Here is a 24176-nt window from a genome sequence, read left to right as displayed (position 1 = left end):
TTGACAAAATCAGTTAATCAAAGCCTTGACAAATTCAGTTAATCAAAGCCTGGAAAAATATCAGTGAATCAAAGCCAGGAAAAAAAATCAGTGAATCAAAGCCGTGACAAAATCAGCGAATCAAAGCCTTGACAAAATCAGTGAATGAAAGCTCTGAGAAAATCAGTGAATCAAAGCCATGACAAAATAGGCGAATCAAAGCCTTGACAAAATCAGTTAATCAAAGCCTTGACAAAATCAGTTAATCAAAGCCTGGAAAAATATCAGTGAATCAAAGCCTGGAAAAAAATCAGTGAATCAAAGCCTGGAAAAAAATCAGTGAATCAAAGACAGGACAAAATCAGTGAATCAAAGCCGTGACAAAATAAGTGAATCAAAGCTGTGACGAAATCAACGAATCAAAGCCTTGACAAAATCAGTGAATCAAAGCCTTGACAAAATCAGTGAATCAAAGATGGGACAAAATAAGTGAATCAAAGACGGGACAAAATAAGTGAATCAAAGCTGTGACGAAATCAACGAATCAAAGCCTTGACAAAATAAGTGATCCAAACCCGGGAGAAAATCAGTGAATCAAAGCGTTGACAAAATGAGTGAATCAAAGCTGTGACAAAATCAATGCATCAAAGCCATGACAAAATCAACGAATCAAAGCTGTGACAAAATCAACGAATCAAAGCCGTGACAAAATCAACGAATCAAAGCTATGATAAACTCAACGAATCAAAGCCGTGACAAAATCAGTGCATCAAAGCCATGGTAGAATCAGCGAATCAAAGCCGTGACAAAATCAAAGAATCAAAGCCGTGACAAAATCAACGAATCAAAGCCGTGACAAATTCAACGAATCAAAGCCGTGACAAAATCAACGAATCAAATCCGTGACAAAATCAGCGAATCAAAGCAGTGAGAAAATCAATGAATCAAAGCCGTGACAAAATCAGCGAATCAAAGCCGTGACAAAATCAATGACTCAAAGCCGTGACAAAATCAGTGAATCAAAGCAGTGACAAAATCAGCGAATCAAAGCAGTGAGAAAATCAATGACTCAAAGCCATGACAAAATCAGCGAATCAAAGCCATGATAGAATCAGCGAATCAAAGCCGTGACAAAATCAAAGAATCAAAGCCGTGACAAAATCAACGAATCAAAGCCGTGACAAATTCAACGAATCAAAGCCGTGACAAAATCAACGAATCAAAGCCGTGACAAAATCAGCGAATCAAAGCAGTGAGAAAATCAATGAATCAAAGCCGTGACAAAATCAGCGAATCAAAGCCGTGACAAAATCAATGACTCAAAGCCGTGACAAAATCAGTGAATCAAAGCAGTGACAAAATCAGCGAATCAAAGCCGTGACAAAATCAATGACTCAAAGCCATGACAAAATCAGTGAATCAAAGCAGTGACAAAATCAGCGAATCAAAGCAGTGAGAAAATCAATGAATCAAAGCCGTGACAAAATCAGCGAATCAAAGCCGTGACAAAATCAACGAATCAAAGCAGTGAGAAAATCATTGAATCAAAGCAGTGAGAAAATCAATGAATCAAAGCCGTGACAAAATCAGCGAATGAAAGCCGTGACAAAATCAATGAATCAAAGCCGTGACAAAATCAGCGAATCAAAGCCGTGACAAAATCAGCGAATCAAAGCCGTGACAAAATCAGCGAATCAAAGCCGTGACAAAATCAGCGAATCAAAGCCGTGACAAAATCAGCGAATCAAAGCCGTGACAAAATCAATGAATCAAAGCCGTGACAAAATCAGTGAATCAAAGCAGTGACAAAATCAGCGAATCAAAGCAGTGAGAAAATCAATGAATCAAAGCCGTGACAAAATCAGCGAATCAAAGCCGTGACAAAATCAGCGAATCAAAGCCGTGACAAAATCAGCGAATCAAAGCCGTGACAAAATCAGCGAATCAAAGCCGTGACAAAATCAGCGAATCAAAGCCGTGACAAAATCAATGAATCAAAGCCGTGACAAAATCAGTGAATCAAAGCAGTGACAAAATCAGCGAATCAAAGGAGTGAGAAAATCAATGAATCAAAGCCGTGACAAAATCAGCGAATCAAAGCCGTGACAAAATCAACGAATCAAAGCCGTGACAAAATCAGCGAATCAAAGCCGTGACAAAATCAGCGAATCAAAGCCGTGACAAAATCAGCGAATCAAAGCCGTGACAAAATCAGCGAATCAAAGCCGTGAAAAAATCAATGACTCAAAGCCGTGACAAAATCAGCGAATCAAAGCAGTGACAAAATCAGCGAATCAAAGCCGTGACAAAATCAGCGAATCAAAGCCGTGACAAAATCAGCGAATCAAAGCCGTGACAAAATCAGCGAATCAAAGCCGTGAAAAAATCAATGACTCAAAGCCGTGACAAAATCAGCGAATCAAAGCAGTGACAAAATCAGCGAATCAAAGCCGTGACAAAATCAGCGAATCAAAGCCGTGACAAAATCAGCGAATCAAAGCCGTGAAAAAATCAATGACTCAAAGCCGTGACAAAATCAGCGAATCAAAGCAGTGACAAAATCAGCGAATCAAAGCCTTGACAAAATCAATGAATCAAAGCCGTGACAAAATCAGTGAATCAAAGCAGTGACAAAATCAGCGAATCAAAGCAGTGAGAAAATCAATGAATCAAAGCCGTGACAAAATCAGCGAATCAAAGCCGTGACAAAATCAACGAATCAAAGCCGTGACAAAATCAGCGAATCAAAGCCGTGACAAAATCAGCGAATCAAAGCCGTGACAAAATCAGCGAATCAAAGCCGTGACAAAATCAGCGAATCAAAGCCGTGAAAAAATCAATGACTCAAAGCCGTGACAAAATCAGCGAATCAAAGCAGTGACAAAATCAGCGAATCAAAGCCGTGACAAAATCAGCGAATCAAAGCCGTGACAAAATCAGCGAATCAAAGCCGTGAAAAAATCAATGACTCAAAGCCGTGACAAAATCAGCGAATCAAAGCCGTGACAAAATCAGCGAATCAAAGCCTTGACAAAATCAGCGAATCAAAGCCGTGACAAAATCAGCGAATCAAAGCCGTGACAAAATCAGCGAATCAAAGCCGTGAAAAAATCAATGACTCAAAGCCGTGACAAAATCAGCGAATCAAAGCAGTGACAAAATCAGCGAATCAAAGCCGTGACAAAATCAGCGAATCAAAGCCGTGACAAAATCAGCGAATCAAAGCAGTGACAAAATCAGCGAATCAAAGCCGTGAAAAAATCAATGACTCAAAGCCGTGACAAAATCAGCGAATCAAAGCAGTGACAAAATCAGCGAATCAAAGCAGTGAGAAAATCAGCGAATCAAAGCAGTGAGAAAATCAATGAATCAAAGCCGTGACAAAATCAACGAATCAAAGCCGTGACAAAATCAGCGAATCAAAGCAGTGACAAAATCAGCGAATCAAAGCCGTGAAAAAATCAATGACTCAAAGCCGTGACAAAATCAGCGAATCAAAGCAGTGACAAAATCAGCGAATCAAAGCCGTGACAAAATCAGCGAATCAAAGCTGTGACAAAATCAGCGAATCAAAGCCGTGAAAAAATCAATGACTCAAAGCCGTGACAAAATCAGCGAATCAAAGCAGTGACAAAATCAGCGAATCAAAGCCGTGACAAAATCAGCGAATCAAAGCAGTGACAAAATCAGCGCATCAAAGCCGTGAAAAAATCAATGACTCAAAGCCGTGACAAAATCAGCGAATCAAAGCAGTGACAAAATCAGCGAATCAAAGCCGTGACAAAATCAGCGAATCAAAGCAGTGAGAAAATCAATGAATCAAAGCAGTGAGAAAATCAGCGAATCAAAGCCGTGACAAAATCAGCGAATCAAAGCAGTGAGAAAATCAGCGAATCAAAGCCGTGACAAAATCAGCGAATCAAAGCAGTGAGAAAATCATTGAATCAAAATCGTGACAAAGTCAGCGAATCAAAGCAGTGACAAAATCAGCGAATCAAAGCAGTGAGAAAATCAGCGAATCAAAGCCGTGACAAAATCAGCGAATCAAAGCAGTGACAAAATCAGCGAATCAAAGCCGTGACAAAATCAGCGAATCAAAGCAGTGACAAAATCAGCGAATCAAAGCAGTGAGAAAATCATTGAATCAAAGCAGTGAGAAAATCAATGAATCAAAGCCGTGACAAAATCAACGAATCAAAGCCGTGACAAAATCAGCGAATCAAACCCGTAACAAAATCAGCGAATCAAAGCCTTGACAAAATCAGTTAATCAAAGCCTTGACAAATTCAGTTAATCAAAGCCTGGAAAAATATCAGTGAATCAAAGCCAGGAAAAAAAATCAGTGAATCAAAGCCTGGAAAAAAATCAGTGAATCAAAGACAGGACAAAATCAGTGAATCAATGCCTTGACAAAATCAGTTAATCAAAGCCTTGACAAATTCAGTTAATCAAAGCCTGGAAAAATATCAGTGAATCAAAGCCAGGAAAAAAAATCAGTGAATCAAAGCCGTGACAAAATCAGCGAATCAAAGCCTTGACAAAATCAGTGAATGAAAGCTCTGAGAAAATCAGTGAATCAAAGCCATGACAAAATAGGCGAATCAAAGCCTTGACAAAATCAGTTAATCAAAGCCTTGACAAAATCAGTTAATCAAAGCCTGGAAAAATATCAGTGAATCAAAGCCTGGAAAAAAATCAGTGAATCAAAGCCTGGAAAAAAATCAGTGAATCAAAGACAGGACAAAATCAGTGAATCAAAGCCGTGACAAAATAAGTGAATCAAAGCTGTGACGAAATCAACGAATCAAAGCCTTGACAAAATCAGTGAATCAAAGCCTTGACAAAATCAGTGAATCAAAGATGGGACAAAATAAGTGAATCAAAGACGGGACAAAATAAGTGAATCAAAGCTGTGACGAAATCAACGAATCAAAGCCTTGACAAAATAAGTGATCCAAACCCGGGAGAAAATCAGTGAATCAAAGCGTTGACAAAATGAGTGAATCAAAGCCGTGACAAAATCAATGCATCAAAGCCATGACAAAATCAACGAATCAAAGCTGTGACAAAATCAACGAATCAAAGCCGTGACAAAATCAACGAATCAAAGCTATGATAAACTCAACGAATCAAAGCCGTGACAAAATCAGTGAATCAAAGCCATGGTAGAATCAGCGAATCAAAGCCGTGACAAAATCAAAGAATCAAAGCCGTGACAAAATCAACGAATCAAAGCCGTGACAAATTCAACGAATCAAAGCCGTGACAAAATCAACGAATCAAATCCGTGACAAAATCAGCGAATCAAAGCAGTGAGAAAATCAATGAATCAAAGCCGTGACAAAATCAGCGAATCAAAGCCGTGACAAAATCAATGACTCAAAGCCGTGACAAAATCAGTGAATCAAAGCAGTGACAAAATCAGCGAATCAAAGCAGTGAGAAAATCAATGACTCAAAGCCATGACAAAATCAGCGAATCAAAGCCATGATAGAATCAGCGAATCAAAGCCGTGACAAAATCAAAGAATCAAAGCCGTGACAAAATCAACGAATCAAAGCCGTGACAAATTCAACGAATCAAAGCCGTGACAAAATCAACGAATCAAAGCCGTGACAAAATCAGCGAATCAAAGCAGTGAGAAAATCAATGAATCAAAGCCGTGACAAAATCAGCGAATCAAAGCCGTGACAAAATCAATGACTCAAAGCCGTGACAAAATCAGTGAATCAAAGCAGTGACAAAATCAGCGAATCAAAGCCGTGACAAAATCAATGACTCAAAGCCATGACAAAATCAGTGAATCAAAGCAGTGACAAAATCAGCGAATCAAAGCAGTGAGAAAATCAATGAATCAAAGCCGTGACAAAATCAGCGAATCAAAGCCGTGACAAAATCAACGAATCAAAGCAGTGAGAAAATCATTGAATCAAAGCAGTGAGAAAATCAATGAATCAAAGCCGTGACAAAATCAGCGAATCAAAGCCGTGACAAAATCAATGAATCAAAGCCGTGACAAAATCAGCGAATCAAAGCCGTGACAAAATCAGCGAATCAAAGCCGTGACAAAATCAGCGAATCAAAGCCGTGACAAAATCAGCGAATCAAAGCCGTGACAAAATCAGCGAATCAAAGCCGTGACAAAATCAATGAATCAAAGCCGTGACAAAATCAGTGAATCAAAGCAGTGACAAAATCAGCGAATCAAAGCAGTGAGAAAATCAATGAATCAAAGCCGTGACAAAATCAGCGAATCAAAGCCGTGACAAAATCAGCGAATCAAAGCCGTGACAAAATCAGCGAATCAAAGCCGTGACAAAATCAGCGAATCAAAGCCGTGACAAAATCAGCGAATCAAAGCCGTGACAAAATCAATGAATCAAAGCCGTGACAAAATCAGTGAATCAAAGCAGTGACAAAATCAGCGAATCAAAGGAGTGAGAAAATCAATGAATCAAAGCCGTGACAAAATCAGCGAATCAAAGCCGTGACAAAATCAACGAATCAAAGCCGTGACAAAATCAGCGAATCAAAGCCGTGACAAAATCAGCGAATCAAAGCCGTGACAAAATCAGCGAATCAAAGCCGTGACAAAATCAGCGAATCAAAGCCGTGAAAAAATCAATGACTCAAAGCCGTGACAAAATCAGCGAATCAAAGCAGTGACAAAATCAGCGAATCAAAGCCGTGACAAAATCAGCGAATCAAAGCCGTGACAAAATCAGCGAATCAAAGCCGTGACAAAATCAGCGAATCAAAGCCGTGAAAAAATCAATGACTCAAAGCCGTGACAAAATCAGCGAATCAAAGCAGTGACAAAATCAGCGAATCAAAGCCGTGACAAAATCAGCGAATCAAAGCCGTGACAAAATCAGCGAATCAAAGCCGTGAAAAAATCAATGACTCAAAGCCGTGACAAAATCAGCGAATCAAAGCCGTGACAAAATCAGCGAATCAAAGCCTTGACAAAATCAATGAATCAAAGCCGTGACAAAATCAGTGAATCAAAGCAGTGACAAAATCAGCGAATCAAAGCAGTGAGAAAATCAATGAATCAAAGCCGTGACAAAATCAGCGAATCAAAGCCGTGACAAAATCAACGAATCAAAGCCGTGACAAAATCAGCAAATCAAAGCCGTGACAAAATCAGCGAATCAAAGCCGTGACAAAATCAGCGAATCAAAGCCGTGACAAAATCAGCGAATCAAAGCCGTGAAAAAATCAATGACTCAAAGCCGTGACAAAATCAGCGAATCAAAGCAGTGACAAAATCAGCGAATCAAAGCCGTGACAAAATCAGCGAATCAAAGCCGTGACAAAATCAGCGAATCAAAGACGTGAAAAAATCAATGACTCAAAGCCGTGACAAAATCAGCGAATCAAAGCCGTGACAAAATCAGCGAATCAAAGCCTTGACAAAATCAGCGAATCAAAGCCGTGACAAAATCAGCGAATCAAAGCCGTGACAAAATCAGCGAATCAAAGCCGTGAAAAAATCAATGACTCAAAGCCGTGACAAAATCAGCGAATCAAAGCAGTGACAAAATCAGCGAATCAAAGCCGTGACAAAATCAGCGAATCAAAGCCGTGACAAAATCAGCGAATCAAAGCAGTGACAAAATCAGCGAATCAAAGCCGTGAAAAAATCAATGACTCAAAGCCGTGACAAAATCAGCGAATCAAAGCAGTGACAAAATCAGCGAATCAAAGCAGTGAGAAAATCAGCGAATCAAAGCAGTGAGAAAATCAATGAATCAAAGCCGTGACAAAATCAACGAATCAAAGCCGTGACAAAATCAGCGAATCAAAGCAGTGACAAAATCAGCGAATCAAAGCCGTGAAAAAATCAATGACTCAAAGCCGTGACAAAATCAGCGAATCAAAGCAGTGACAAAATCAGCGAATCAAAGCCGTGACAAAATCAGCGAATCAAAGCTGTGACAAAATCAGCGAATCAAAGCCGTGAAAAAATCAATGCCTCAAAGCCGTGACAAAATCAGCGAATCAAAGCAGTGACAAAATCAGCGAATCAAAGCCGTGACAAAATCAGCGAATCAAAGCAGTGACAAAATCAGCGAATCAAAGCCGTGAAAAAATCAATGACTCAAAGCCGTGACAAAATCAGCGAATCAAAGCAGTGACAAAATCAGCGAATCAAAGCCGTGACAAAATCAGCGAATCAAAGCAGTGACAAAATCAGCGAATCAAAGCCGTGAAAAAATCAATGACTCAAAGCAGTGAGAAAATCAGCGAATCAAAGCCGTGACAAAATCAGCGAATCAAAGCAGTGACAAAATCAGCGAATCAAAGCAGTGAGAAAATCAATGAATCAAAGCAGTGAGAAAATCAGCGAATCAAAGCCGTGACAAAATCAGCGAATCAAAGCAGTGAGAAAATCAGCGAATCAAAGCCGTGACAAAATCAGCGAATCAAAGCCGTGACAAAATCAGCGAATCAAAGCCGTGACAAAATCAGCGAATCAAAGCAGTGAGAAAATCAATGAATCAAAGCCGTGACAAAATCAGCGAATCAAAGCCGTGACAAAATCAGCGAATCAAAGCAGTGAGAAAATCATTGAATCAAAGCAGTGAGAAAATCAATGAATCAAAGCCGTGACAAAATCAACGAATCAAAGCCGTGACAAAATCAGCGAATCAAAGCAGTGAGAAAATCAATGAATCAAAGCCGTGACAAAATCAGCGAATCAAAGCCGTGACAAAATCAATGACTCAAAGCAGTGAGAAAATCAATGAATCAAAGCCGTGACAAAATCAGCGAATCAAAGCCGTGACAAAATCAGCGAATCAAAGCAGTGAGAAAATCAATGAATCAAAGCAGTGAGAAAATCAATGAATCAAAGCCGTGACAAAATCAGCGAATCAAAGCAGTGAGAAAATCATTGAATCAAAGCAGTGAGAAAATCAATGAATCAAAGCCGTGACAAAATCAGCGAATCAAAGCCGTGACAAAATCAGCGAATCAAAGCAGTGAGAAAATCATTGAATCAAAATCGTGACAAAGTCAGCGAATCAAAGCAGTGACAAAATCAGCGAATCAAAGCAGTGAGAAAATCAGCGAATCAAAGCCGTGACAAAATCAGCGAATCAAAGCAGTGAGAAAATCAGCGAATCAAAGCCGTGACAAAATCAGCGAATCAAAGCAGTGACAAAATCAGCGAATCAAAGCAGTGAGAAAATCATTGAATCAAAGCAGTGAGAAAATCAATGAATCAAAGCCGTGACAAAATCAACGAATCAAAGCCGTGACAAAATCAGCGAATCAAAGCAGTGAGAAAATCAATGAATCAAAGCCGTGAGAAAATCAGCGAATCAAAGCCGTGACAAAATCAATGACTCAAAGCAGTGAGAAAATCAATGAATCAAAGCCGTGACAAAATCAGCGAATCAAAGCCGTGACAAAATCAGCGAATCAAAGCAGTGAGAAAATCAATGAATCAAAGCAGTGAGAAAATCAATGAATCAAAGCCGTGACAAAATCAGCGAATCAAAGCAGTGAGAAAATCATTGAATCAAAGCAGTGAGAAAATCATTGAATCAAAGCAGTGAGAAAATCAATGAATCAAAGCAGTGAGAAAATCAATGAATCAAAGCCGTGACAAAATCAGCGAATCAAAGCAGTGAGAAAATCAATGAATCAAAGCCGTGACAAAATCAGCGAATCAAAGCAGTGAGAAAATCAATGAATCAAAGCCGTGACAAAATCAGCGAATCAAAGCCGTGACAAAATCAACGAATCAAAGCAGTGAGAAAATCAATGAATCAAAGCCGTGACAAAATCAGCGAATCAAAGCAGTGAGAAAATCAGCGAATCAAAGCCGTGACAAAATCAGCGAATCAAAGCCGTGACAAAATCAATGAATCAAAGCCGTGACAAAATCAGCGAATCAAAGCCGTGACAAAATCAGCGAATCAAAGCCGTGACAAAATCAGCGAATCAAAGCCGTGACAAAATCAGCGAATCAAAGCAGTGAGAAAATCAATGAATCAAAGCCGTGACAAAATCAGCGAATCAAAGCCGTGACAAAATCAATGACTCAAAGCCGTGACAAAATCAGCGAATCAAAGCCGTGACAAAATCAGCGAATCAAAGCCGTGACAAAATCAGCGAATCAAAGCAGTGAGAAAATCAATGAATCAAAGCAGTGAGAAAATCAATGAATCAAAGCCGTGACAAAATCAGCGAATCAAAGCCGTGACAAAATCAGCGAATCAAAGCAGTGACAAAATCAGCGAATCAAAGCCGTGACAAAATCAATGAATCAAAGCCGTGACAAAATCAGCGAATCAAAGCCGTGACAAAATCAATGACTCAAAGCCGTGACAAAATCAGCGAATCAAAGCCGTGACAAAATCAGCGAATCAAAGCCGTGACAAAATCAGCGAATCAAAGCAGTGAGAAAATCAATGAATCAAAGCAGTGAGAAAATCAATGAATCAAAGCCGTGACAAAATCAGCGAATCAAAGCCGTGACAAAATCAATGAATCAAAGCCGTGACAAAATCAGCGAATCAAAGCCGTGACAAAATCAGCGAATCAAAGCAGTGAGAAAATCAGCGAATCAAAGCCGTGACAAAATCAATGAATCAAAGCCGTGACAAAATCAGCGAATCAAAGCCGTGACAAAATCAGCGAATCAAAGCCGTGACAAAATCAATGAATCAAAGCCGTGACAAAATCAGTGAATCAAAGCCGTGACAAAATCAATGACTCAAAGCCGTGACAAAATCAGCGAATCAAAGCAGTGACAAAATCAGCGAATCAAAGCCGTGACAAAATCAGCGAATCAAAGCCGTGACAAAATCAGCGAATCAAAGCCGTGACAAAATCAATGAATCAAAGCCGTGACAAAATCAGCGAATCAAAGCCGTGACAAAATCAGCGAATCAAAGCAGTGAGAAAATCAATGAATCAAAGCCGTGACAAAATCAGCGAATCAAAGCCGTGACAAAATCAGCGAATCAAAGCCGTGACAAAATCAACGAATCAAAGCAGTGAGAAAATCAATGAATCAAAGCCGTGACAAAATCAACGAATCAAAGCAGTGAGAAAATCAATGAATCAAAGCCGTGACAAAATCAACGAATCAAAGCCGTGACAAAATCAGTTAATCAAAGCCTTGACAAAATCAACGAATCAAAGCAGTGAGAAAATCAATGAATCAAAGCCGTGACAAAATCAACGAATCAAAGCCGTGACAAAATCAATGAATCAAAGCCGTGACAAAATCAGCGAATCAAAGCCGTGACAAAATCAACGAATCAAAGCAGTGAGAAAATCATTGAATCAAAGCAGTGAGAAAATCAATGAATCAAAGCCGTGACAAAATCAACGAATCAAAGCCGTGACAAAATCAACGAATCAAAGCCGTGACAAAATCAGCGAATCAAAGCCGTGACAAAATCAACGAATCAAAGCCGTGACAAAATCAATGAATCAAAGCCGTGACAAAATCAGCGAATCAAAGCCGTGACAAAATCAACGAATCAAAGCAGTGAGAAAATCATTGAATCAAAGCAGTGAGAAAATCAATGAATCAAAGCCGTGACAAAATCAACGAATCAAAGCCGTGACAAAATCAACGAATCAAAGCCGTGACAAAATCAGCGAATCAAAGCCGTGACAAAATCAGCGAATCAAAGCCGTGACAAAATCAACGAATCAAAGCCGTGACAAAATCAATGAATCAAAGCCGTGACAAAATCAGCGAATCAAAGCCGTGACAAAATCAACGAATCAAAGCCGTGACAAAATCAATGAATCAAAGCAGTGAGAAAATCATTGAATCAAAGCAGTGAGAAAATCAATGAATCAAAGCCGTGACAAAATCAACGAATCAAAGCCGTGACAAAATCAACGAATCAAAGCCGTGACAAAATCAGCGAATCAAAGCCGTGACAAAATCAATGACTCAAAGCCGTGACAAAATCAGCGAATCAAAGCCGTGACAAAATCAATGACTCAAAGCCGTGACAAAATCAGCGAATCAAAGCCGTGACAAAATCAGCGAATCAAAGCCGTGACAAAATCAATGACTCAAAGCCGTGACAAAATCAGCGAATCAAAGCCGTGACAAAATCAGCGAATCAAAGCCGTGACAAAATCAGCGAATCAAAGCCGTGACAAAATCAGCGAATCAAAGCAGTGAGAAAATCAATGAATCAAAGCCGTGACAAAATCAGCGAATCAAAGCCGTGACAAAATCAATGACTCAAAGCCGTGACAAAATCAGCGAATCAAAGCCGTGACAAAATCAGCGAATCAAAGCCGTGACAAAATCAGCGAATCAAAGCCGTGACAAAATCAGCGAATCAAAGCCGTGTCAAAATCAGCGAATCAAAGCCGTGACAAAATCAGCGAATCAAAGCAGTGACAAAATCAATGACTCAAAGCCGTGACAAAATCAGCGAATCAAAGCCGTGACAAAATCAGCGAATCAAAGCAGTGACAAAATCAATGACTCAAAGCCGTGACAAAATCAATGACTCAAAGCCGTGACAAAATCAGCGAATCAAAGCCGTGACAAAATCAGCGAATCAAAGCCGTGACAAAATCAGCGAATCAAAGCCGTGACAAAATCAATGACTCAAAGCCGTGACAAAATCAGCGAATCAAAGCCGTGACAAAATCAGCGAATCAAAGCCGTGACAAAATCAGCGAATCAAAGCAGTGACAAAATCAGCGAATCAAAGCCGTGACAAAATCAGCGAATCAAAGCCGTGACAAAATCAATGACTCAAAGCCGTGACAAAATCAGCGAATCAAAGCCGTGACAAAATCAGCGAATCAAAGCCGTGACAAAATCAATGACTCAAAGCCGTGACAAAATCAGCGAATCAAAGCCGTGACAAAATCAGCGAATCAAAGCCGTGACAAAATCAGCGAATCAAAGCCGTGACAAAATCAGCGAATCAAAGCAGTGAGAAAATCAATGAATCAAAGCCGTGACAAAATCAGCGAATCAAAGCCGTGACAAAATCAATGACTCAAAGCCGTGACAAAATCAGCGAATCAAAGCCGTGACAAAATCAGCGAATCAAAGCCGTGACAAAATCAGCGAATCAAAGCCGTGACAAAATCAGCGAATCAAAGCCGTGTCAAAATCAGCGAATCAAAGCCGTGACAAAATCAGCGAATCAAAGCAGTGACAAAATCAATGACTCAAAGCCGTGACAAAATCAGCGAATCAAAGCCGTGACAAAATCAGCGAATCAAAGCAGTGACAAAATCAATGACTCAAAGCCGTGACAAAATCAATGACTCAAAGCCGTGACAAAATCAGCGAATCAAAGCCGTGACAAAATCAGCGAATCAAAGCCGTGACAAAATCAGCGAATCAAAGCCGTGACAAAATCAGCGAATCAAAGCCGTGACAAAATCAGCGAATCAAAGCAGTGAGAAAATCAATGAATCAAAGCCGTGACAAAATCAGCGAATCAAAGCAGTGAGAAAATCAATGAATCAAAGCCGTGACAAAATCAGCGAATCAAAGCCGTGACAAAATCAGCGAATCAAAGCCGTGACAAAATCAGCGAATCAAAGCCGTGACAAAATCAGCGAATCAAAGCCGTGACAAAATCAGCGAATCAAAGCAGTGAGAAAATCAATGAATCAAAGCCGTGACAAAATCAGCGAATCAAAGCCGTGACAAAATCAGCGAATCAAAGCAGTGAGAAAATCAATGAATCAAAGCCGTGACAAAATCAGCGAATCAAAGCAGTGACAAAATCAATGACTCAAAGCCGTGACAAAATCAGCGAATCAAAGCCGTGACAAAATCAATGACTCAAAGCCGTGACAAAATCAGCGAATCAAAGCAGTGACAAAATCAGCGAATCAAAGCCGTGACAAAATCAGCGAATCAAAGCAGTGACAAAATCAATGACTCAAAGCCGTGACAAAATCAGCGAATCAAAGCCGTGACAAAATCAGCGAATCAAAGCCGTGACAAAATCAGCGAATCAAAGCAGTGAGAAAATCAATGAATCAAAGCCGTGACAAAATCAGCGAATCAAAGCCGTGTCAAAATCAGCGAATCAAAGCAGTGAGAAAATCATTGAATCAAAATCGTGACAAAGTCATCATATTATCAAGGTGATGTAACGGATCTGGATTCGGCCCTGAACCAAAATCGAATCGACTTGTTCTTGTCACACACTCAACCCGTCCACCAAGTTTTGTCCGAATCCATCAAGAACCTTTTTCAGATATCGTACTATATATATCGTTTTTGGCCCGATGACTCAATAGTCAAGAATCACTTAAAATTATCTGATCCGGATCCGGATTCGAATCTTCACCAGAATCTAATCATTTCGTCCGTGTCATATACTCAAACTCTTCACCAAATTTCATCCAAATTCGTCTTCATCTTCTTGAGATATCATGCTTACAAAAAAAAAGAAGAAGACAAACACACAGACAAACAGCCAAACATACAGACAAACAAACAGACAGACAAACAGAGACAGACAAACAGACAGACAAACTGGGGTGAAAACATAACTCCATCCATATTCGTAATCGTGTTTTATTTGATGATTCCTGGGGAGAAGAGCTGGGAAGGATCCACAGCCTGGAGGGCCCTTCCTGAGTTCCCTACCTGCAGGCTGCAGGTGTGGCCTCCCCAAACCCACCTCCAACAACATTCCAATTTACTTTTTTATTATAAAATTTCTCTTCATGCACTAAACAGGTATTAAACAAACACATTGTTTATAAAACCTCTCATACTTAAAACACTCGGATTTACGAAAATCAAATAAAAACGTTGCAGAAGTTGTCGAGAAACAGCTGAATTCACTATGGAATGACAACAAAGCGAAGATAACGAAGGAAAAATGGGAGTTTTCAAAACAGCTTTCCCTTCTCAAGGTGGGTGCAATGGCAGATAAAGGTGGACAGTGCTTGGAATCCCGGTGATGAGACGAGGGCCGTATGAGAGCGCTCAAATGCTTGTGAATACCAGATAACCCATAGACCCCAAAAAAGGATGCGTGGGGAATGACCATGGAGGCGGTTCGTTGGCTGGAATTGTAGAGAATGCGCAAGGATAGTATGGGAAATTACGAGCTGATAATATAGATGAATGAACTTTCGTCTGAACTTTGGAAAGTTTGAACCTTTAAAGGAAATAAACAAATAACTAAGGGGAGACAGATCACTCTATGTGGAATTGATAGCAGCGAAAACTTAACTGTGTCGCCATATTGATAGTTCAATGGCGAGAACCTTTCACTTCAATTTCCTACTTCTACAAACACTATGGCAGACAAAGACTAACTTTGTTGTTGCTTAACTAACTTCCATACAAGAGATGGCGCACTTGGCGATGCAACGTCCAATCTAATAGTTTATCGTCATGCTTGGAATCAAAACCAGTCTACACAGCTACCTCTGCATAAAGGTAATAGCTACAAAGGTAATATTTGTGCTATGTCTGCACCATCCAGGAGACATTGCCAACAACACCCTCTGTGCTGTCATGGTCAGGTGAATCCCAATGTACTATCGGACGGTCCTTCTGATCGTGTAATATTCGCCTTCTCCATGTTTAGCTTTTCCTGAAGACACAACTCACCCTCGCCTTTATCCCTTTTTATGGGTTCCTGCCATCCCCTTTTATCTCTCACTCCTGGGTTTCTGTCAGGGCTCCCCCTCGTGTATCCCTGGTGGTGGTGCACACTCCCTGACTACCCAAGTTGTCGGAACATCAACATACGTATAAACACTGGCTAGGCCACCACCCTTATAACTTTGCCTTCGTCGACTTTTTCCAGTGTTACTTCTGTGGGTCAGGACATTTTTCTGTGCCAACCCCACCTTACAGAGTCTACCGACTCTGATATCTCATAAAAAGTTGCTTTAAGTTAAGCCATCGTTCTTGATGCGAGTGAGTGAATCTTGATGGGAAGTATCAGCGAAGCGAGGTAAATCGATGATTTCCAGACGGGCGAGCTAACACATTGATGTCCGGTATGCAGGTGGACGATCAGATGAAACTTCTACAGAGCTGCTGGAGTGAACTTCTCGTGCTGGACCATGTCTATCGGCAAGTGCGACACTGTAAAGAGGCAAGCATCCTCCTCGTCACAGGGCAGCAGGTAACATCTTTTTTTTTTCTTTTTTTTCTTCTTTTTTTGTATACAAGATCGAGGCTCGTGAAAGAGCGAACATTAATCGCACAAAAAGGCAACCGACACATAAAACACAAAATAAGGGGAGCGGAACACAAGATGGGGAGAGAGGGGGAAGGACACAAACACAACATTTGAGAGCAAGGACAACGAGAGAAATGTGGGAGGGGGAGGGCTTGGGGGGAGGTGGGAGAGGCATAAAACACATCAACACTGCAATGACTTCCAGGAAAGAAGTTGGAATTTCAAAAAAAAGTGTATCTGGGGTGAATTAGTGGGGGTAGAAAAGATCAAGGTTTTGGATGGGGGAGATTAGAGATGGAGGTGAACAGCTGTTTCAAAGACCTGGAGGGAGGAGTGGGATTGAAGGGAGTGGGGGAGTTTGTTCCAGAGGCGGGAGAAAAGGGGAATGAAAGAGTGAAGGTGAGCAGAGAGCGTATATTTTAGCAGTTTAACCATAAGACGGTTGCTGGCAGATGTTGTGCGACCTGTAGGAATATTAGGGGGACAAAGCACAGAGAGAGCTGGGGGAGCAAGGCCGGAGAGGAGTCGGTAGAAGACAGAAAGACCACCAACCTGCCTGCGGTGAGTGAGTGAAAGGCCCTCGGAGTTAGCTTCATTGCAGGAGATTCCAATGATTCTGAAAGCTTTGGTTTCAACAGCGTGAAGACGAGCTAGCTGTGAGGCAGGAGCATCGGCCCAGAGGGGAGAGCAGTATTCCATTGAGCTGCGGATGAAAGCCTTGTATGTGGTGAGGAGCTCAGGTGTGCCAAGGATGGACTTCGCACGACGGAGGATGCCCAGTCGGCGACTGGCTTTGGAGGCCAGCTTGGAAATGTGGTTATCCCAAGAAAGATCATGGCAGATAGTGAGACCCAAAAGCTTGAGCGACAAAACTTATTGGAGAGGATTGTTGAGAAAGTAGATGAGAGGGTTTTCCAGTCGGTCTTTTCGGAGAGACATAGTAGGAGTGTGAGATTTGTCAGGATCGCACACTCTTACTATGTCTCTGTCAGGATCCCACACTCTCTGGCCATTTGCACACAATGTTACACACAAACAAACATGTGGTTCATCATAAAAGAAGATTACCCAATTCATTTAGCTTACCAAGTTAATTTGACACACAAGGCAGCGATATGGTATGAGTAACAAAGCTGGAGTGATTAGCCCAGGAGATATTCGAGACACTGTCCTCTCAATATGAATTCCTTATGGATATAATCGACAGAAAGATGATCGATGTTGACTAACCAGTAACCACCATGGGGAGCGAGGAGAAGCTGATCTTTTGAGAGTTAACTCTTCATCTGAGAAAAAGAGAAGAGTGAACCCTCTCCCTTCCTCCGTTCTGCATGTCCACCATTCTCGACTCGGCCTTCTCAAAGACAAGTTTTCCATTGTGACTTCATTATAGTCTTGTTGGCTATGCTCTAAAAGTCTAAATCATTCCAACTTACAAATAACAGTAAGCCTAAAATGAGAACAGGGGGGTAAAAGTGTTTGAGAAAAGAAAGAACTAATTTCTTCCGTTGGGAATGAGAAAGCAACTGCTATCTTGTGGTATATTTTAATAATTTGCCAGTTGTTAACGATAAATAATATTACATCATACTGTTATGAACGACCACAGCACCTCAAGGGCCACAGTCCCCAAAAATTTTCTAAAATATATTTTTTAAATTGGAAATTGAAGTCATTCTTCAATATGTGAGTCCATTTATTCAAAAGTGCTCGGTCTAGCAATGGGAGACATAATGGACTCCAGGTTTTGTTTTCCTTTCATTTTCTTATAAAACAAGGGCAATGCACCCAACGGTTGCTGTATCTTTACCTCTTAAAGGCTCACGATATGTACGCACTGACCTTTAACTCTAATAAATACACTGACTTCACAATGTATAAACAGTGCCTTCAGTAAGTATTCACACCCCTTGACCTTTTCGCATTGTGTTGTTACAGCCTGAATTTAGAATGGGTTAGATTGAGATTTTTTTTCTCACTGATCGACACATAATACCCCATAATGTCAAAGTGCATTTTTTTAAAAGAATTTTTTTACAAAATAATTGAAAATGAAAAGCTGAAATGTTTTGAGTCAATAAGTATTCAACCCCTGTGCTATGACACTGCAAATTGAGCTCAGGTGCATGGAATTTCCTTTGATCATCCTTGAGATGTTTCCACAACTTGATTGGAGTCCACCTGTGGCCAATTCAATTGTTGGACTTTACTTAGAAGAAAGAAGCACATCTTTATATATAAGGTCCCACAGTTGACAGTGCATGTCAGAGTAGAAACTCTACCATGAAGTCCAAGGAACTGTCCATAGAAATCCGAGATAGAAATGTGAGGAGGCATTGATCTGGGGAAGAGTATAAAACAATTTCTAGTGTGTTGAAAGTTCCCAAGCACACAGTGAGCACCACCATTAGGAAATGGAAAGAATATCGAACTACCCAGACTGTTCCTAGAGCTGGTCATCCGACCAAACTGGGAAAGAAGGACCTTGATCAGGGAGGTGATCAATAACCCAATGACCACTCTGACAGAACTACAGATTTCCTTGGCTGAGATGGGAGAAGCTGCTAGAAGGACAACACTCTTTGCAGCACTTCACAAATCTCAGCTTTATGGAAAAGTGGCCAGATGGAAGCTACTCCTGAGAAAAAGGCACATGACAGCACGCCTGGAGTTTGTAAAAAGGAACGTGAAAGATGCTGAGAGAATGAGGCAAGAGATTCTGTGGTCTGATGAGACGAAAATTGAACTCTTTGCCCTGAATGCAAAGTGCTATGTCTGGCGGAAACTTAGCACAGCTCATCACCCATCTAACACCATCACTACCGTGAAGTAATGTGGTGGCAGCATCATGCTATGGGGATGCTTTTCAGTGGTAGAGACTGGGACACTTGTAAGGATGGAGGGAACAATTAATGGACCCAAATAAAGGCAAATCCTTGAGGAGAACCTGCTTCAGAGTGCAAAATACCTTAGACTGCGGTGAAGATGTACATTCCAACAGGACAATGACCTGAGCATACAGCCAAAGCAACACTGAAATGGCTTCAGATCAAGAACAAGAATGTGATAGTCCTTGAGTTGTCTAGCCAAAGCCGAGACTTGAATCCCATTGAGAATCTGTGGAAAGATTTGAAAATTGCTATTCACCGATGCTGCCCATCCAACTTGGCAGAGCTTGAGCAAATCTGCAAAGAAGAATGGGAGAAACTCCCCAAATCCAGATGTGCAAAGCTGACACAAACATACCCAAGAAGACTCAAAGCTGTAATCGTTGTCAAAGGTGCTTCTACAAGGTATTGACTCAGGAGATTGAGTACTTACTGCATATAAAGTAGATATTTCCATATTTCATTTTCAAGAAATTTGAAAAATGTGAAAAAAAAATCGAAAAACACGTTTGCGCTTTGACATTATATGGTATTTTGTGTAGATTGGAGACAGAAAAATCTCGATTTAATCCATTTTAAATTCAGGTCCACAAAACAAAATGTAAATACTTTCTGAAAGCACTGTATATGTTAAGATCCAATAACTCTGTGTCAGCTTTGCATCTTCGCTCAAACCAATAATTGGTTGTTCAAAGTTGAAATTGGTACCATATTATCACCAAGGTCCCAGGCAATATAAGGTCAAGAAAAAATAGATTTGCACAAAAACATTTTCATTATTCACATCAATATCGATAATTGCCCAGACAAAGCAAGCTTGGTGATGCCGTGAGTCGCTGCTGATTGGCTTTGTGAGACCAAGTGCACTGTGATTCGCTCCTGGCAAGTGTAGTTGATATGCCCTTACTATACCTGTTTCCCCTTAATTCGATATTCCAAAATAAAAAATAATTACAGATACAAGCAATGCAACAAAAAGTGGGTCTGGAGCATTGATTGCTCATTGATTGCTTATTGATTGCTTATATGCTACTGCTCACCTCACCCCCTCTCCCCACCATTCTTGTAAATAAAGCCCCTCTTGTTGAATTGTTCTTTCAATTTGCTTGTGATGTATTTTCCTGCATGGAAAGAAACCCCTCAAACATCGCACAGCTGAAAGAATTCTGCATGGAGGAGTGGGCAAAAATTTCTCCCAGTCGATGTCAGAGACTGGTAGACAGTTAGAAGAAACGCCTACTTGAGGTTGTTTCTGCCAAAGGGGGCAATACCACCTATTATAGCCAAGGGTGTACTTACTTTTTCCACAGGCGAAATTTGCATTTATGTTTATTTAAATTATACAGTGGACTACAAAATGTAAATGTTTCATGATATTTGTTATATTATATCACCTTTATCTATCAATATTGTTGAAATGAAGATCAAATAGCTGTATGTTGAAATATGTTGAAAAAGTCAAAACTTTACATGGGGTGTACTTACTTTTTCATGTGACTGTATATATATATATATATATATATATATAAATTATATATATAACTGTATATAAATTATACAATGGACTGTATATATATATATATATATATATATATATATATATATATATATATATATATATATATATATATATATATATATATATATATATATATTGTTACGGACGCGGCTAGGATGTTATTTGCCGAGCGGATGGCCGCCGCACCCGAACAGTTACCCCGACTAACCCGATTCCTGAACGTTGGCCAAAATCGCGCCACAGATATTCAATAGGGAAAAGACAAAGGCGACACGGATGTGAAGAAGAAGAAGGAGACAAAAAGGTTTGAAATACGATTATTATTTATTACTATTTACAGGATTGAAAGAAACCAAGGAAGAAGGAAAGATAAGAAAATAAAGCAGAAAGAGGGACGGACGAGAAAGACACAGTGAAAATACTAGCTTAACTAAACAGGCTTAACTTATTACCCAGGACAGAACAATCAAAACAAACTCACGTACGCAAAAGGATCGAAGGGCAGGAATCGTTTGGAGGGATGAGCAGGTGGAATCACAGGGCACAGCGAGCAGGTCCACTCCGGGCGGGAAGCGAGGAGCCGGCAGCTCCTTGTATTCGGCTTTACACCGCACACCGGCAGGGTCACTCGCTGCCCCGTCAGGGCTTCACGCGGCTGGTTGAAACGGGGCTGGTTGAAGCGGCTCTTTGTCAAAGGCTTTTCGTATCTCTCACGCAACAACCACCCAAAGGCTTTCCGTATCTCTCACGCAACTCCGGTGCAACTCTCAACTCTTTCCCGGTGGACTGCCAACCCTCTTACGCACTTGGACTCATCTGCCGTATCTCTGGTGTATCTTCTTCCGCGATCGTCGCACCCTTCTCTCATACCTTCAGCGCGGGTGTGTCACGCCCTCTCGGTTTCGGAACCGCCCTCCCCCCCCCCCCCCCCCCCCGTGCTCTGTTTCGTGACCTTTTTTTTTTTTTTTTTTTGTATACTGAATTGAGGCTCGTGAAAGAGCTAACATTTACTTCACAAACAAATCGACCAGACAAACAAAATACACAAAAAGAGGGAGCGGAAGACAAGATGGGGAGAAAAGGGGAAGCACACAAACACAACATCCGAGAGCAGGGAGATGTGTGGAAGGGAGAGGGCCCGGGGGGAGGAGGCATGGGAAGGGGGGAGGGAGAAGTATAAAGCACAAGGACACCAAGGACTTCCAGGACAGAAGTTGGTATTTCAAAAAGGGGAATTGGGGTGAAATTAGCAGGGGTAGAAAAGATCAAGGTTTTGGATGGGGGAAGATAAGAGATGGTGGTGAACAGCTGTTTTAAAGACTTGGAGGATGGAGTGGGATTGAAGAGAGTGAGGGAGTTTGTTCCAGAGGCGGGAGAAAACAGGAATGAAGCAGTGAAGGTGAGCAGAGAGTCTTGATTTTGGCAGTTTAACCAAAAGAGGGTTGCAGGCAGATCTTGTGCGACCTGTAGGAATATTTGCGGGACAGAGCCCAGAGAGAGCTGGGGGGGCAAGGCCAGAGAGGAGTCGGTAGAAGACGGAACGACCACCAACCTGCCTGCGGTGAGTGAGTGAGAGGCCCTTGGAGTTAGCTTCATCGTGGGAGATTCCAATGATTCTGAATGCTTTGGTTTCAACAGCGCGAAGGCGAGCTAGGTGTGAGGCAGGAGCACCAGCCCAGAGGGGAGAGCAGTATTCCATTGAGCTGCGGATGAAAGCCTTGTATGTGGTGAGGAGCTCAGGTGTGCCAAGGAAGGACTTCGCACGACGGAGGATGCCCAGTCGGCGACTGGCTTTGGAGGCCAGATTTGAAATGTGGTTTTTCCAGGAAAGATCATGGCAGATAGTGAGACCCAAAAGCTTGAGTGACAGAACTTCTTGGAGAGGATTATTCAGAAAGTGGATGGGAGGGTTGTCCAGTCGGTCTTTTCGGAGAGACATCGTAAGAGTGTGAGATTTGTCAGGATTGAAAGACATGTTCCACTTGTTTGCCCAGTCTGTGATTTTGTCAAGGTCTGCAGAGAGTGAGGAGGCTGCAGACTGCCGATCTGAGGGATGAAGAATGGAGCGACAGAGAGTAGAGTCGTCAGCAAAGAGATAGAGAGGATTTTCAACAGAGTCAGAGAGATCATTGATGAAGACCAGAAAAAGCACAGGGCCCAGAACACTGCCTTGGGGAACTCCAGCCTGAACAGGAAGAGGAGATGAGAGAAACCCATTCAGGGCCACATGTTGACTACGACTAGAGAGGAAGTCCGCCAGCCATGCGTGGAGATTTCCATGGACACCAAAAGAGGAGAGTTTGGTGAGCAGAGCGGGGTGCCAGACTGTATCGAAGGCACGTGATATGTCAAGGGAGACTGCTCTAATTTCCTGTTTGGCATTGAGGACCTCCCTCCATTGTTGAGAAAGCAGAAGCAGCATGTCCAGAGTGGAGTGTCCAGGTCTGAAACCAAATTGATGATCAGAGATCAAGCCATTGGAGAAGAGGAAAGATTTCATATCTGAAGCAATGATGGATTCCATGACCTTGCTGATAATTGGGAGAAGGCTGATTGGTCTGTAGTTGCTGGGATCTGTTTTTGCACCTTTTTTGTGCAAAGCGGTGATGTTGGCAGATTTCCAAGTAGATGGAAGATGACCTTGAGCAAAAGAGAGGGTGAAGAGAACAGAGAGAGGGAGTGAAAGTGCGGAAGAACATGATTTTAGGACCCGTGGGCTGATGCCGTCAGGTCCAGTTGCAGAATCAGAGTCGAGGGTTGACAGACACTTTTCCACCTTGTCAGGAGGAAAGGACACAGAGTCCAGGAGCAGCTGGGTACGACTGGGTACGGTGGGTACAGAGAGGGATGGGTTTGGGACACAAGATTTAGAGGCAAACACAGAGTTGAGGCATTCGGCTTTTTCACGTGCGGAGTCAGCCGTGTGGCCATTTAAGGTGAGGGAGGGGATGGAGGGGGAACAAACACCAGAAACAGATTTTACCAGATGCCACCAGGATTTGGAAGAGGGAGACAGATAAGAGAGTTCGGTCCTGAGGACGGAGAGATATTGTTTCCTGGCTCTCCTGAGGGTGGACACACACTTGTTTCGGGCTTTGTGAAAGGAAATGAGATTTCCTTCCGTTGGATTTGCTTTCCAGGAGACGAAAGCAAGTTGTTTCTGGGCAATAGCCTCACCACAAGATTCCGTGTACCATGGACGGGAGGAAGGGTATGACAACTGAAGACGAGAAGGGATAAAACTGTGCATGAGAGAGAGCAATTTACTTTGGAAGAATTCGCAGGATGAGTTGATGTCAGAGGCAGTAGAGATGGGAGACCAGTCCAGATGATTGATGGCTGCTTGAAGACCGTGCCAGTTGGCCTGAGTGAAATGCCAGACTCGTCGACGCTGAGGAGGCTCTCTGAAAATGGTCAGAGAGATGTCCACTTTAACAAGCACATGATCAGAAGAGCCGATTGGAGCAGAAGAAGAGCAGCAGACATTTTCAGGGAAGTTAGTCATAACCAAGTCCAGAAGAGAAGATTCTCCGTTGACTGAGATCCGGGTTGGGAAATTGACAGATTGTGTCAGTCCCAGTGAGTCACAGAAGTCCTTTGCTGAAGAGCCAT

At 41.6% G+C, this 24176-nt stretch overlaps 1 protein-coding gene across 3 annotated transcripts in view; it reads left to right on the top strand.

Annotated features, from left to right (window-relative positions):
• Nucleotides 1-24176, top strand: part of LOC137413500 (nuclear receptor subfamily 5 group A member 2-like) — a 234607-nt gene that overhangs the window by 112951 nt on the left and 97480 nt on the right. For all 3 annotated transcript variants that reach the window (XM_078767528.1, XM_078767527.1, XM_078767526.1), the window contains exon 5: nucleotides 15981-16100. In XM_078767528.1, the coding sequence (XP_078623654.1) occupies nucleotides 15981-16100 (120 nt within the window). The remainder of the gene's footprint in view (nucleotides 1-15980; nucleotides 16101-24176) is intronic.

Source organism: Myxine glutinosa, chromosome 13, assembly GCF_964187855.1.
Source record: "Myxine glutinosa chromosome 13, kmMyxGlut1.1, whole genome shotgun sequence".
In the NCBI taxonomy this organism is placed as follows: Eukaryota; Metazoa; Chordata; class Myxini; order Myxiniformes; family Myxinidae; genus Myxine; species Myxine glutinosa.
This window is presented reverse-complemented; position numbering and strand designations above follow the sequence as displayed.